This window comes from Bombyx mori, chromosome 19 (genome assembly GCF_030269925.1).
Source record: "Bombyx mori chromosome 19, ASM3026992v2".
NCBI lineage: Eukaryota > Metazoa > Arthropoda > Insecta > Lepidoptera > Bombycidae > Bombyx > Bombyx mori.
In genome coordinates this window covers 3,511,263-3,526,706 of record NC_085125.1, presented here as the reverse complement: position 1 = coordinate 3,526,706, position 15,444 = coordinate 3,511,263, and the positions used below count along the sequence as shown (strand labels likewise).

Below are 15,444 nucleotides of genomic sequence, written 5' to 3'. Positions count from 1 at the left end.
AACGTCATAAAGACTAATGCGTATTTATAAACGAAGCATGTCTTTCAAACATTCAGTCGATTGTCTGATTTAACCGGCCGGTTTAATAGCCTCAATTGTCAGTTTATCGGGACCCATAGCGAGTTGTGCAATCATCGCACAGGAAGCTCAGTTTTGGTTCGGATTATATGTCGATAAGGCGACCGATATACAGTTGTTGCTTCTGAATTCACGCTAATAGCATACGTTACGGAGTGGAGTTTGGTTGGACACATTGAATTCAAAATATCTCAATATTCACTTCGATAATTCAGTCGAGCGCAATTAATGAATGTGTTATTTAAAAAGTGAAATAAAGTTTGAGTTAATTTGAATTGGTGATTAAAAGATAAATGAATATCGATGAAGTAATGGTTAAAACAATATGGGAACCGTAAAAAGAAAAGTGTCAACAGATTTACCAACAGAGAAACCTTGTTGCTTCAGAATCTCTGTAATTGCATGTGTCTGTGCTGTGTTATCATTATTAGTACACACCTACAATTATGTTGAGAAGGAAAGTGGTAGTGATAAATTAAATGGTAATGCTAGAGACGTATTAGAAAATATTCTAGATGATAAATTAGAAGAGAAAATTGAAGCATATCTCTCGGCCTTCACTGGAACTACTTCACATCGGTTAAAAAGAGACGCTATGCTGGTGAGCTCAGAAGATACCTTTTGTTTATTTGCATTAATTTCAATTCTATAAAAATTCATGCCATTCTATTAGCGTTTGTTTATCGCTAGGATCTAGGTAGAGTCGCTATCTTCGTGGCATCACCATAACATATTCCATCATCCAGCTTCACAGATGAAACTGTGGTACAGTCATTTTTAATATTTTGTTACCACCGATAACATAGATATTGTATGGCCTGCCTGGTAATTCGCGGGTTATTAATATTCCTAATAACTGTACTACGAGATTATCTATCAGAAAAGGGAGGTATGATCTGTTAGAACTACAATCCATTCGCGGTCTTAATGTCCTCGATATTATCTCGTATGTGTATGCAGGGACGTCTTAAACTAGGATGGGGCCCTTGGGCACACAAGAATTTGAGGCCCTTTTGGAAAGTTAAAAAAGCGAATTATAATAACATTTTTTTACTGAGTATGACCATTTATTATAGGTAATCAAATACAGTATGATATAATATGTCATTAATGATATTAGAATGCTGCTGGTTTTTTGGTTACGATTTCGATAACGGTTTCTTTCAGGATTTCTGTTAGCAAAATCTTCTATTATAGGCATAGTATATGCCTTGTAAATACCTTCTGATTACTGATTTGTGAAAAAAGTTTAATGTGCCCAACAAAAATGTTTTGAGAATAAACGTGTGAGAGAAATTGTCGGTCTTTCGGGGCCCCCTGAGAATGGGGGCCCTGGGCACGGGCCCCGTGTGCCCTTATGGTAAAGACGGTATTGTGTGTACGTCCTATTTCCGGTGGCAGCGTATAATGCAAGGCCGCTCAAATAGGTCCTACCTATTTCTGCCACGAAGCTTGTAATCCGATTTTACCAGTTATCAGTGGAATTGAGACTTCAACCTTATTTGTCATTGTGGACTCGAACTCAGTTTGGTTATTGACCTACATAATCCAACTAACAGGCACAAAGAAAATAAACTCTCTTCAGATCAGAGATCATATGCTTCTACACGCAATTATAATCAAGAGTCCATAGATACGATAAGTACATTTGACCAGATAACTCGATCACTAACTGAAACTTTTATTTCACTAAAAAGAAACCATCGGCCGTCCAGGAAGACAACACAGTGACGCCTCACGTGGAGTTCTTCAATCCTAAAATGAGACCTGAACTAGAAGAGAAAGATGCCATAGAGATGAGAAAGACTGGAGCGAAGGGACCAGCGCCTGGTGACGACACATGGGTTTGGCTGACGAGCTACTCTCGAGTACCGGTAACTTGTTTGTTTTCCTTGATATGTTTTAAGAAAATCGACGGAGCTTCTAAAATAATTCACTTTGTAGATTCCAGGTAAATAAAAAGGTCTGTTTTATTGCGAGTAACTTAGCTAAAATTCCATTGATAAAATAAGAATTTATTATCGGCGAAAAATCTGAAAGCATAGTTTTAAGGAAGATATTAGAAATATTACCTCACACTTATTCTAAACTATATCGCTCTAGAAGCTGTCTTCTACTAATGTCGTTGTTTTTGGCATTGTGGGTTGTAATTTATTGTTACAATCACGCCGCTATCCACTCATTCATCCTCTTTGGTCGGTGTCTTCTTCCATCGCTACTGATCTCTTCTCAACTGACGCTTAAAACTTTAGAACAATAACTAAAGGACTTTGCGAGAAACTTACAAACTAATAAAGGGTCATAATCGTCTTTTGTCCAGCATAAAATTAATTTAGTTTAAGATATCTAAATCAAAATACGCTCCAAACTGACGGATTGTGTTTTCAGTATAAAGTGGTCCAAGGATTCTGTAAAGCAACTCAAGACTACTGCCCGCCGGGTGTACAAGGTCCGAAAGGGCCAACAGGCGTCCCAGGTCCTAAAGGTGATAAAGGGGAAGCCGGAGCACCAGGAATTCCCGGTCATGGAGGAGCGAGAGGACCTATTGGACCACCAGGGCCAAAAGGTAAGAAAGACGATCACTTTTTTCATATGCAAATCCATTAATTTTTACTGAACCTACAAACATATTTGTCTTTTATGAAGGGGAAAGAGGATTTCCCGGAAACCCAGGGTTAGATGGAAGAGACGGTGTTCCTGGAGAACCTGGGCTCGACGGGATGTTTGGTCGCAACGGAGCAGATGGCGCTCCGGGTAAAGATGGTCGTGATGGCATGCCCGGAAAAGACGGTAGTCCTGGAAAAAACGGAAAAGATGGAAAGGACGGTAAGCAGTTTCATTCAAAATCTCCACTCAAAGACATATAGTTAAAGTATCGCATAAAAAAAAATACAAATATAGGCGATTAATGAGTTATAATAAATACCTATAGTTATATGAGTTATAATTATTTTAATATAATAAATACCAAAGTACTGAATTATAATGTGAATTGACACATATAAATACCAAATATCACTTTGCGGGAAAAGAACAAAGAACCCGTTTGAAACCCAAAAGACAAATTATAAACAGCTAAATCCAGTTTTAGACCGTTTCAAATTTTTTTGTTTGAAATATTACTGTGATTAAAACTAAGTTTACGTTTACTACTAGTCATTTTAATGAACTCAACGTCAAAATTCACTTAGCTACTGAAAATTTTCAAACAGTGGCTTTTTCAAACTACATACATCACAATATTGTCACCTAACTCAATATTAACCCAAGATTAACTGTCGAGCTTTTTTTCAGGTAGACCTGGCGCCCAAGGACCCCCAGGCATCCGTGGTCCTAAAGGCGAGAAGGGACCCACAGGACCCAAAGGCCAACGTGGTAATGATGGACGCGACGGAGCTCCCGGGAGACCGGGGCTGTCTATCTACAACAATACCCTGGAGAAAGAATTGTTCATACCGCCTACTTTTGCACGTATGTTACTTAAATTCCAGATAAAGATTGATAGGATAGACCGCATGATGAACGAAACCATCGTACCGTATCATCGTAATGAATCTACTACTACTGGAGCCCGCAACGGCAGACACTTTACTGCTGGTAGGACCTCTTGTGAGTCCGCACGGGTAGGTACCACCACCCTGCCTATTTCTGCCGTGAAGCAGTAATGCTTTTCGATTTGAAGGATGGGGCAGCCGCTGTAACTATACTTGAGACCTTAGAACTTATATCTCAAGGTGGGTGGCGCATTTACGTCGTAGATGTCTATGGGCTCCAGTAACCACTTAACACAAGGTGGGCTGTTAATTCGACCACCCGTCTAAGCTATAAAAAAAAACTTCTATAGACTAACCAGACGTCTTATTAAATTAGCTGGTATTAAAAAATACCGCACCGGTTACTGAGGCTGGGAGCTAGGTAGCCACAAACAGCAGTCACACAATGGAGGTATTGTGTTAAACTACCTGTATTTCATTTGTAGAGGATCACACTCGCGTAATAGTCCGTGAGAGTGAACGACTTCGCCTCAGCTGCAACCCTATGGGCCGACCAGAGCCCTCGGTGGAGTGGCGAAGATATGACGACACAGCTCTCATACAGGTAAACATCAGACCAGCATTAATATAATTTGGTAGCGTAGCCAATGCTTACCTGTAAAGAAAAGTAAGCACTAAATACACTCCTAATCGACATCTTAAGCGATGACTCTCTCTTCTCTCTTCTATCGTTCCCTCATTACTGAGGATCGCGACCACATGTGACGTTCTTCCACTGTGCTCGATCATGGGTAGCAAGGACCGCATGGTACAGACTACCACCAAGTGCTTCTCTTGCTAGATCTGACCATCTGGCTGGTGTTCTGCCCAAGGCGCGCTTGCCTTCTATGCGACCCGCAATTATGAGCTTCTCTAATTCATGTCTGGAAGACCTCTTGATGTGTCTACAGAAGCTCATAACAAGCGATGGCTACCTAGACCAAAACGCTACTACAGGCATCTTCGCAAGAATTTAGAGAATGGCTTTAAGGGTCTCTGGGTAATTCTTAAGCAAATATCAGTCCGACCACATACGCAATAAGATAAGGAATACGTTTTCGTGTCCTGATGGAAAAGTCGCTACCAAACTACAGGGTCTGAACCAGAATTGTATCCCCTGGAAATTATTTGACGCCATTTTACCAAATAACAATTTAAACTAATAATAATTGTATAATTTTTTTACGCTCTATTGGATTAACACAATTCATCAAGCCTTCAGAAAATTTTAATATTACTGATCACTTGTGAGGCCGCACGGGTAGGTACCAATCACCATGCCTATTTCTGCTGTGAATTAGTTTTGTTTTGAAAACTGAAGCAGCTGTTGTAGTATAAAACTGAGATTTAGAGCTCATCTCTCAAGGTGAGTGACGGCATTTACGTTCTTGACTTCTACAAGCTTCGGTAACCATTTAACACGAAACAAACCGGGCGCTCGTCCAACCGTCGAAAAAAAAAGCATGTGTGCAATTCACACGTAGTAGAAGTGAAACCTCCAAAAAGTTTGGCTTCCAGATAATGAGACTAATTTAAAATTTCAGGAATAGAATAATTGTAGATTTTAGTAATAATCATAGTGACACAAAATTTGATAATTATTTTACATTTTATTCGTATATATTACATAGACTTATTCATCATCATCAACATCATCATCAACAGCCCACAGTCGTCCATTGCTGGACATAGGCCTCTCCCAATCTACACCACTGAGCCCGGTCTGCGGCTCTAGACTAGATAGACTAGACTAGATTCTAGACTTATTCACAATGTATTAAATAAGAAAATACGGTACGAAGCAGAGCATAAAGAGAATCACGAATATAAGAAACACTGTATAATGCTTCCTATCTCATTTTCTCCCGCGTTAAATCTTATGAATTTATGTGTCTGTCTCTTTTTACTGTCGCTTTTTCGTTACATCGACTTTCGTATCACAACGATGTTAAAGAAGTTTTCACTTCAAAAGGTGTTTATTTTTATCTCCTCAGGGTTCGTGGCGAGATGCGTCTGTGAGCGGGCACGTGCTCACCATCCCAAAGGTGTCGAGGTGGCACATGGGGAAATATGTTTGCCTCGCCAACAACGGAATGCTCCCGCCCGTCAACCAGACCACTGATGTCGAAGTACACTGTTAGTATCTTTCACCCCTTCTTTTCCTACTTAAGCTCATAGCCTTGAGAGGCTATGTCAACATAACAAGTAGGTCTGTAGGTCAAGTCGTCTGCCTACAAAGGCAACAAAAAAAAAAAAAAAAAGAAAAAAAAAAAAAAAAAAAGGTGAGCTCACGGGATTCAAACCGGGAGTGTTGCTAACACTAACCCTTTTTTTTTTTTTTTTTGGTCAGGAGGAAATCGCCGGACTTCCGCCCTTTTCTGGGGATACTGGGCGGGGTATGTCAGAGTCGAACTGACTAAAACCTCCTGTCGCTCAACAACCAACGTCCAAACCTCGCATGAGACAGAACTCATGACAAGGCAAAGGGGGGAAAGTGAAGCTTTTAGTGCGGAGCACATCTCTCCCATCACCCTCCCCCTCGGGACGCCGGACTGGCGGTCGTCGGCGCCACGACCACCAGCCCTCTCGGTCGGCAACACTAACCCTAGCAAGAGCAGTGCTTCGCAGAATCTATCACGTGATTGGAAACACTAATAAATAGCATAACGCTAAAGTGTCTGATGACAAAATTCACAAAAATTAACATAATTGAAAAATACCATTTCCATCGGCTTTCGCCATTCGTGGACTTAATCTCAACAACATTTAAGGTTCAGTCTTGCCTTAATTGTTTTCAAATTATTACTTCGGATGTTTCGAATGCTCCACAGTTTTAATTTTCCCGGACAGACTGGCTGACAGATTGTTGATCAAAAATGTCATTTAAATGTTTCAGAACATAATAAATATATTATGACCCTTTCCGAAAAGTCATTAAAGCTACGTAAAGTCTGAAAAATCTAAATAGAAGTCACCAGATCTCAGACTCAAATCTGCAATACAGGCATAATGTATTCTCTTTGCTTCGAGTATGTCCTATATTACAATTCTGATCGTAGACATTAACTTTAAATTACAGTCAGCCCTTTCATTCGAGTTCCTAACAACGTTGTATACGTCTTCAACAAGACGGCCAAGATCGAGTGCGAGGTGAGAATTGGGAGCATCTAAATATATATTTATACATTATTATTTTTCCCCCACCTATTCGGTGGTAGTAGTAAGGCCAACTACGCTCTGGCTGGTAGCTGAACTCACGGTCTCAACCTGAGAGAGTTTGTTAACACTAGCCCTAGCAAGAGCAGTGCTTTGTAGAATCTACCACCGGATCGGAATAGCGACCCACTGAAAAGATCCGACGAGAAACAATGTTGTGTTCACACGTCGAACTCTTTGCCATAATCGATGAGGACGGCGATTGGTGCTTGAAGAGTCTAAAAGCATCAAGAGTGGGCCGAGGGCTCCAATGAGACCGGTTATCCTGTTGGTTTACGATTGAAAATCTTCAAGGTCAAGCAAGACCCTTCAATTGAGAGTATGACCTCGATTCTCAAACTAGACCACAACAACCCAAGGTCTAAGCTGAACTGAATTCTAGAACATTCTTTTTTATTTTGCAGATACAAGCTTGGCCAGAACCGGTCCTCGCTTGGGAATGCGACGGTGTGACAATCGAAGGTTCCAGATACAAAAGTGAAGTGATCCCTACAGGAGACACGTGGCGATGGATTATGACCCTCGAGATTCTGGGAGTTAGAGACAATGATATGAGGCAATACAGCTGCGTCGCCAAAAATGAACTTAAAAACCAGACTATTAAAGGAGATATTCGGTTGATGTGTAAGTATATATACATCGAATACTATCTATTAATTATGCGCCCACTGAGTTTCTCGAGGGATCTTCTCAGTGGGTCCCGTTTCTGATCCGACGGTAGATTGTTTTTTTTATTGCCTTTGTAGGCAGGCGAGTATACTGCCCACCTGACAGTAAGTGGGTACCGTCGCCCGTGGACGTCAGCAATGCCAGGGCCAGAGCCAATTCGCTGCCTAAAGCACTGCAATTGCTTGAGCCAGTGCTAGCAACGCCCCCTCGTTTGAGCCCCGAGAGCTCACCTACACGTTAGGATAACGCTGACATAGCCTCTCAAGGCTATCAGCTTAGGTAAGATTTTTTTATTGCTTAGATGGGTGGACGATTTCACAGCCCACCTGGTGTTAAGTGGTTACTGGAGCCAATAGACATCCTCAATGTAAATGCGCCACCCACCTTATTACATTTCTACTCTATTTAATTTTTTTTTAATTGCGTAGTTGGGTGGACGAAGCTCACAGCCCACCTGGTGTTAAGTGGTTACTGGAACCCATAGACATCTATAACGTAAATACGCCACCCACCTTGTTGTCAAGTGTATCAGTTATAACTTCAACGGCTGCCCCACTCTTCAACTTCACGGCAGAAATAGGCAGGGTGGTGGTACCTACCCGCGCGGACTCACAAGAGGTCTTACCACCATTAAAAATTTATTCCAACTTTAAAATTTATCAACCTTTTCCCAATAGACCCAGGGCCGAATCAGCCAACACAGGTGATGCAGCCCATAGAATACGGATCCAGGGCGCCGATCCTGACGTCGTACGATGAGCCGTGTCTGACTCAGACCTGTCCGACCTGTCCACGGTGCGATCGAGCTCAACTCCTCATCACGCCCATGAATGGGACGACCACTTACATCAAACCCAGGAGGAACACCAGTAAATCTTATACCTTTAAACGAGCAATTCTTGTATATATATAATCTGAATCTCGGAAACGGTTCCAACGATTTTCATAAAATTTAGTATACAGGGGATTTCGGGGGCGATAAATCGATCTAGCTACGATTTATTTTCAGAAAATGTTGTTTTATTCGTGTTTTCAATAATCAACTCTTCCCGACATCTATTGGCGAACAATAATACTATTTTTCTTAATTGAGGGCAACTAACCGCTTTAAAGACAAAACAAGATGACGTTATCAAAAAAAAAACCGAGCGAGGCTCGGTCATCATCTACTATAATATATACGAGCACTTTTTTCATAGTTCTATTGCTCAAAATCTTCTGAGAACGTTTTGTAGGTTTCAAATTACTTTTACAAACACTTATTTAACGGGTTTCCACAACGATTTTCTCGAGTAATGAGTTCCCGATATAACGGCATGTTGCAAGTGCCGTGGTTACGGCTAAAGTGGATATTGCCAGTGGGTTGATATACAATATAAATATACATAGTTATATTTTGCCTACATATCTGGATCGATGGGCTACTTACTGTCTTCACCATAACTATCTGTCAAATCAACGGAACAAACAAATGTTACGCAGCGTGTGTTTGAGCATTTGATCATTTAAGGTCAAACTATGTACAAACAATTAAACAAAAATCATTGATTTTTCGAATTTCATTTGACTTTACGCTGTCTTACCTGCACTGTATAACTATTGCCGCACATCCTATACTTTTGCCCAATTTATATTTACTAGAGTGCTGACTGTACAATTAAACACAGCAAAAGGATAATCAATTGGGGGATGTGTTTAACAATGCCAATAACACTTTGATATCCAGATTGCCAACTATACGCAATTGGGAAACCGGTCTATCATCGTTACAAAGAGGAACTCTTCGGCGCTTGGCTGCGGGATTCTAATGCCACAGATGTTCAGGTAATTTTGGTATGACGTGACGGCTACCAGCACTGCACGTCGACTTGATGTGTTTCGAAATATCTGACCCCGTGGGAGCGAAAGCGTAGGGAATTGTAAGACGCTAGACGCTAAGATTGATGTAGACGCTAAGACTGATGTACTGGTAGCTCCTTTCAGGACTTCCAATGTAACGTCCAGACAAACACCACCTTCAGCGTTACAATGAGAACTCCCAAAAATTTCAACTGATCTGGGTCTGTAGTTTGAGCAATGGCAATTACAATTTTATTAACAGATGAAAAAGATAAAGGTCATCTTTGAATTTAATGACCAAGCTACCCATTGGTCTAAGGTAATGAATACTGCCCAAAACAAATCCATTTACATTCATAAGTCATTGTCCTATCTTAATAATGTATGCCTTGCATCCTTTTATCGCGATGATAATTATTTATTGGCTCTCTTTTATATTAGGAATTTTAAGTCGTCGTGGCCTAAAGGATAAGACGTCCGGTGCATTCGTGTTGAGCGATGCACCAGTGTTCGAATCTCAGGCTGGTACCAATTTTTCTAATGAAATACGTACTTCACAAATGTTTACGAATGACTTCCACAGTGAAGGAATAACATCGTGTAATAAAAATGAATCCCGCAAAATTATTAATTGCGTAATTACTGGTGGTAGGACGTGCTGTGAGTTCACACGGGTAGGTACCACCACCCTGCCTATTTCTGCAGTGAAGCAATAATGCGTTTCAGTTTAAAGGGTCGGCAGCCGTTGCAACATACTGAGACCTTAGAACTAATATCTCTAAGGTAAGGGTGGGTGGCGGCATCTACGTTGAAGATGTCTATGAGCTCCGATAACCATTTAACACCAGATGGGCTGTGAGCTCGTCCAACAATCTACGCAATAAAAAATAAATAAATAAATAATTTTGTCGTAATATAATACAGTTATATTTGCTGCATTTTGTCATCTCCCTTAGAGAGAGAAGCTTTGGACTACACAAGAGAATGACATAGAACGCCTCCGGGAATACAGGAACAAAGCCAGTTTCAAATCGGACCACGTCGACGAGTTCCACAAACTACAGAAACCGTTCTACGTAAGTTTCAAAACCACGCTCAACTCATGTACAGAATTCCGAATATCGTGACAATTAAATTTGATATCCTTCCCAATGACATTCCCCGACCTATTAATATTAATTGTTTATTAACTTTAGTCTATTCTAAACATGTAAATATTCTGTGTAAATTTTTATCTGCTAATAATATTTATCTCTAAAGTAGTTAGTCTAACATATATTTGTTTGTGCTGTTCTTAAAACCACAGATTCGCGTATGGAAAAACCGACCAAATTTACTTGTATTTAGATTTAGTAATTTTTTCCCTCTCTAAGCACCTGTCATTTTTGTAAATACTTTGACATTGGCAAAATCAATGCCAAAGGCGTTGGAGCCAAATTATCTAAAAGAAGAAGAAGACAATTAAATTTTCGGTAACCGTACTCGTCGAACTCGACAAAGAGTTCGCCGTGCAACCTAACCCATGAATCAGCTCGCTGAGTTTCTCGCCGGATCTTCTCAGCGGGTCGCGACTCCGATCCGGTAGTAGATTCATTCGCGAAGCAGCTACTCTTGAGCTGTTAGGTCTCCTTCGGAGGCGCTCGGGTAGCTGTTAGCAAATCCCACCCCTCCTGGCTGAGCTTTTGCTCGCCCACCTGTTCTGGTGAAACTGGAAAGGCCTCCGGGCCACCAGTAAGCCAACCATAATAAAAAAAAAAAATTTACACGCTTTATATTAGCTACACTTGTATGTATGTTTGTAATGGACTCCTTTAGACGCGATTTTGACCCACCTTAAACGGCCAGATTTCATTCAAACTTTGTAGATTTATCGAGGACCGATGACAATTCAATATTAAAAAAAAAATTGAAAAAAAAATTGAAATTGCAATTCGACTAAAAAATGAAAAATAAATAATATGTAGTTTAAAAAAACTAAAAAACACGCTTTATATAAAATTCAACTAAATAAGTTATAAATACAAATAAAAGTTATAAATATTTTTCTGACAGATATGAGTAGAAGAATTATTATATTATTATCAATAATATCTTAAAAAGCACCCCACGCTTTTTTTACAATAAAATATATATTTTTTTACACTAATTTCAATTTAAATTTAATAAAATTTATTTTAAAATTTTTGTTAAATTTTATATTAAGCGTGTTTTTTTGTTTTTTTAAACTATTATTTATTTATTCCATTTTGGTTGCTATGGCAAACATCTTGTGTCCAGGGTAACGGGCACATTGTGTACGGCGGCTCCTTCTTCTACCAAGCGAACGAGTCGGGACAACCGGGCGAGATCATCCGATACGACCTCACACAGAGCCGAATTAAATCAGCACATCTTCCGTACGCTGATGGACGATTGTACACTTCACAACATAACCAGGTATATAAAGAGCTATATGTAATTTCTTATATAAATTTAATTTTACCCGATATTAGTTTTGACGTGACAACGCCTTGTAAATCGGTAATCACCGGCTGCACGCACGAAAAAGTGTCACGTTCCGCTTAGAGCCTGAGCCTGCAAGCAAGAGCGCAGAATAAGCGACAGAGACGCACGATCAGCTGAAGCGTTGGCTAGTGACACATTTATCTCTCTTCTCGCGTGACGTCAGAGCTAGCAGTTCGAATAGTTCTGCTACTGACGTTATCACGTACAACTATCGTCCGTAAATCGACTTTACAGACAACCAACCAACCGGTAGGCAGTGGCATAGCTCTGCCCCTGGCATTGTTGAAGTTCCATGGGCGACGGTAACCACTCACCATCAGGTGGGCCGTATGCACGTCTGCCTACAAGGGCAATAAAAAAAAAAGACCAAATTATTTTTTATGACAAATTTGTACTAATATTTTAATCAGAAATAGCACCAAGCTTGTTCACCATTCGATTAACGTGAACAAAACATGATTTCGTTACATGTGGCAAATATCTTTGTAGTCCTACAAGTTGCTTCTTTCAGGTGGATTTTAGCGCTGACGACAACGGACTATGGGCCATCTACTCTATAGAAAGTTCCAACAACACAGCAGTAGCAAAGGTAAGTAAGTCCAGACCTAGATGATGAAGAAGGGAAACCCGAACGATCCTGTGGATCGAATGGTACCCTAATACGGGCTACGTCATCCAAAAGACGTCTCGGTTTTATTGTAAAATACCTGTCACACCCTTCAAACCCGAACGCATGACTGATTCGCGGTCTGGCAACATTCGCCCCGACTGGCCATAAAGCAAATTGACGATCGCTAAGACAGAGAGATCAGCCACGATCGAAGCGAGAACCTTACTTTTTACTTTTTTACTGAGAAAATCCGGCGAGAAACTCAGTGGGCTGTTTCTGAGGGTTAATTTACTCGTCGAGCCCTTCGTCGCAAGCGTCGGGTTCGACGAGAACGATGACCGGTGCTTGAGGTACCTAAAAGTATCGGGAGGATCCGAAATGACGTGTACTCGCATTAAGATTTGGTGTTTCATTATTATGTTTTGCTGTTGTTTGATAAGCACTAGTCATAATTACTAGTTACATGATTTCATGGTCTAGTATCAAGAATATGTTTTGCATTTATTTCAGTTGAGCTTCGACCCAAATAAAGACAGTTTAAACATTGATTACGTATGGAATATATCTCTTAATCATAAACAAGTGAGTATTATAATATATTTTGATGATCCATGTGATAAAACCACAATCAGAATCTTCCTAGTGATGTTTAAAAGTATATAAGTATTTTATCACTAGGTTTAATCTAACTTGTTCTTCGACGACCTCTTTAGTAGTTTCTAGAAGAATTATTAAAAGAAAATTGACCTTATAAATTATCACGCGTATCTGCGAGACATATTACAATGAATCAAAATTTAAATATAATATTCTTATCGTGATTGGTTTTCGTGCGTCATAGACATAATAAAACTTTATTACGTTCTTCACTGCCATCATACTGACTAGGTGCTGTAGTGGTAGACGAGTTCACAGCCCACCTGGTCTTAAGTGGTATCTGGAGCCCATAGTCATCTACGACGTAAATGCGCCACCCGCCTTGACATTAAGTTCTAAGGTTTCAAGTATAGTAACAACGGCTGCCGCACCCTTCAAACCGAAACGCATTACTGCTTCACGGCAGAAATGGGCAGGGTGGTCGTACCTACCCGTGCGGACTTACAAGAGGTCCTACCACCAGTAATTACGCAAATTATAATTTTGCTGGTCTGATTTTTATTACACGATACTATTCCTTCACTGTGAAAGTCAATCGTGAACATTTGTTGAGTACATATTTCATTAGAATAATTGGTACCCGCCTGAAATTCGAACACCGGTGCATCGCTCAACACGAACGCACCGGACGTCTTGTACTTTAGGCCACGACGACTTCGACGATATATTACTATCGAGGTCAAGTTTAAGGTCAAGTCACTTTAAGGCGATTGATTTTGCTTCGTCTTCTATTACCGATACCCTCATATGGCTTTAACAACGACCATACAACTAAACCATAAGTATTCGTTTTAGGTAGGAGAAATGTTCATAGTATGCGGTGTACTGTACGCTTTAGACTCCGCTACTGACAGAGACAGTAAGGTGACAGTTGCCATAGACCTGTACCGGAGTAAGCCGGTTGAGGTCTCGCTGCAGTTCACTAATCCCTTTCGGAAGACCACGCAATTAGGATATGACCACACTCATAAGGTGAGTACAGTGTTTCCGGTGACGATTTGACTTTACTTCTTTTTAGTCCTAACTATTGTTACGCCGGTAAGAGTAACACCATCTATCGCCGAATAATCTAACGAATATAGAAGGATCTAGTAGTACCTAGAACGCTCGAGAAGTACAACACCATCTATTGTCAGATAGCGGAAACACAATACTAGAGATGTGTGGAATATTCTCGATAATTCTAGGGATGTGGCATCGGCTATAAAAGGGTTGCAGAGATGGCACGCAGTCAGTTAGTGATCGGAATTACTCGAAGCGAAACAGCAAACGGATCACCTGAAGCAAAGCGAATTGAGAGTTTTAAAGTGTTCTAAGTGTTGAATACAGTGTTAACCTGTAATTCGATAGAATTTTTATTTATCCCGAACCCCAGCGCGTAACACTTATCTACTACCTGAAACATACGTAGATGATAAGAAACAGAGAATGCTAAAGTTTTCAACATATTTCTTCAATTTATTAGACGTACAAAAATCGATTTCTTTATTTATGTTCCGATTGGCCCAGCGGGTAATCCTATGAAAGTTGCTAGCGACCAAATCAAATTGAAGGCAAAGATCGCCAAGCAAGGTGGTTTGGGCCAAGTTTGACTAATGTTAAATAATATAAATATTAATAAATATTTGAGTCTAAACACAAAATTACATTCACAGGAGCTGTACTCTTGGGACAAAGGCAACCAGTTAACTTATCCTGTTAGGTACAACGAATTACCGGGACCTTAATGTTTGTTGCGTAAACGTTTCATAAAATAAAATGTTTTTCTTACTAATAAAACATATTTTATTAACCTCATTTCAACAGAAAGGTTAAGTGTATTGGATTAACGTTTTGTCAAAGTTAGGTAATACCGTAATATCTTTTTTATAACTCTCAGTAAGGATGAGGTAATGTTTATTCGTTACTGAACCAATTCGATCATCGATATTACTTTCATAGAACTAAAAATCGATAGTAGCACGATTAAGTCGTATGGTCAGATTATGTCACAAAATAAAATATATTTTTCTATTAAATAGGTACTTATTCTAATAACATTACTACAAAAATCCTCCAACACCGACGATTTAACATTTCAACGATTACAGTGCCCCCTATTAATCTAATATAGAATTAAGTGCTCAGAATTAAATGGTCTAGTCCTGAAACGTATCAACAGATGGCGCCGTAACACCAGCTTTCAAACAAGATGGCGTTTTGCTATGATTAATTCAAATGCAATTAATTATTTTCATTTCAAGCCATCGAAACAAATCGATATATCTTAATCAAAAATGTATCAGTTTAATGGAACATAAATATTTTAACGTACTCGATTGGCTCATCGTATTTTAA

The 15,444-nt window shown here is 39.8% G+C and overlaps 1 protein-coding gene across 1 annotated transcript; it reads left to right on the top strand.

Moving 5' to 3' along the window:
* The first annotated feature begins 31 nt into the window (after positions 1–31).
* LOC101741742 (uncharacterized) lies at positions 32–14,886 on the top strand. The gene is made up of 17 exons (XM_038017783.2): positions 32–679; positions 1,776–1,952; positions 2,467–2,644; positions 2,725–2,904; positions 3,373–3,549; positions 4,058–4,176; positions 5,606–5,747; positions 6,691–6,761; positions 7,232–7,451; positions 8,174–8,365; positions 9,223–9,320; positions 10,292–10,411; positions 11,613–11,771; positions 12,352–12,429; positions 12,961–13,032; positions 13,903–14,079; positions 14,763–14,886. Exons 1-17 carry the CDS (start codon positions 404–406, stop codon positions 14,832–14,834), a joined length of 2,508 nt encoding a protein of 835 aa, XP_037873711.1. The 5' UTR covers positions 32–403; the 3' UTR covers positions 14,835–14,886.
* Positions 14,887–15,444: the final 558 nt, after the last annotated feature.

What these genes read in the sequence shown, in the direction of transcription:
- LOC101741742 (XM_038017783.2), top strand. Translation starts at nt 404, where the DNA reads ATGGGAACCGTAAAAAGAAAAGTGTCAACAGATTTACCAACAGAGAAA. An exon ending in CGAGCTACTCTCGAGTACCG is followed by an intron (nt 1,953 to 2,466) that starts GTAACTTGTTTG and finishes TTGTGTTTTCAG; the next exon opens with TATAAAGTGGTCCAAGGATT. An exon ending in CAAACCCAGGAGGAACACCA is followed by an intron (nt 8,366 to 9,222) that starts GTAAATCTTATA and finishes TTTGATATCCAG; the next exon opens with ATTGCCAACTATACGCAATT.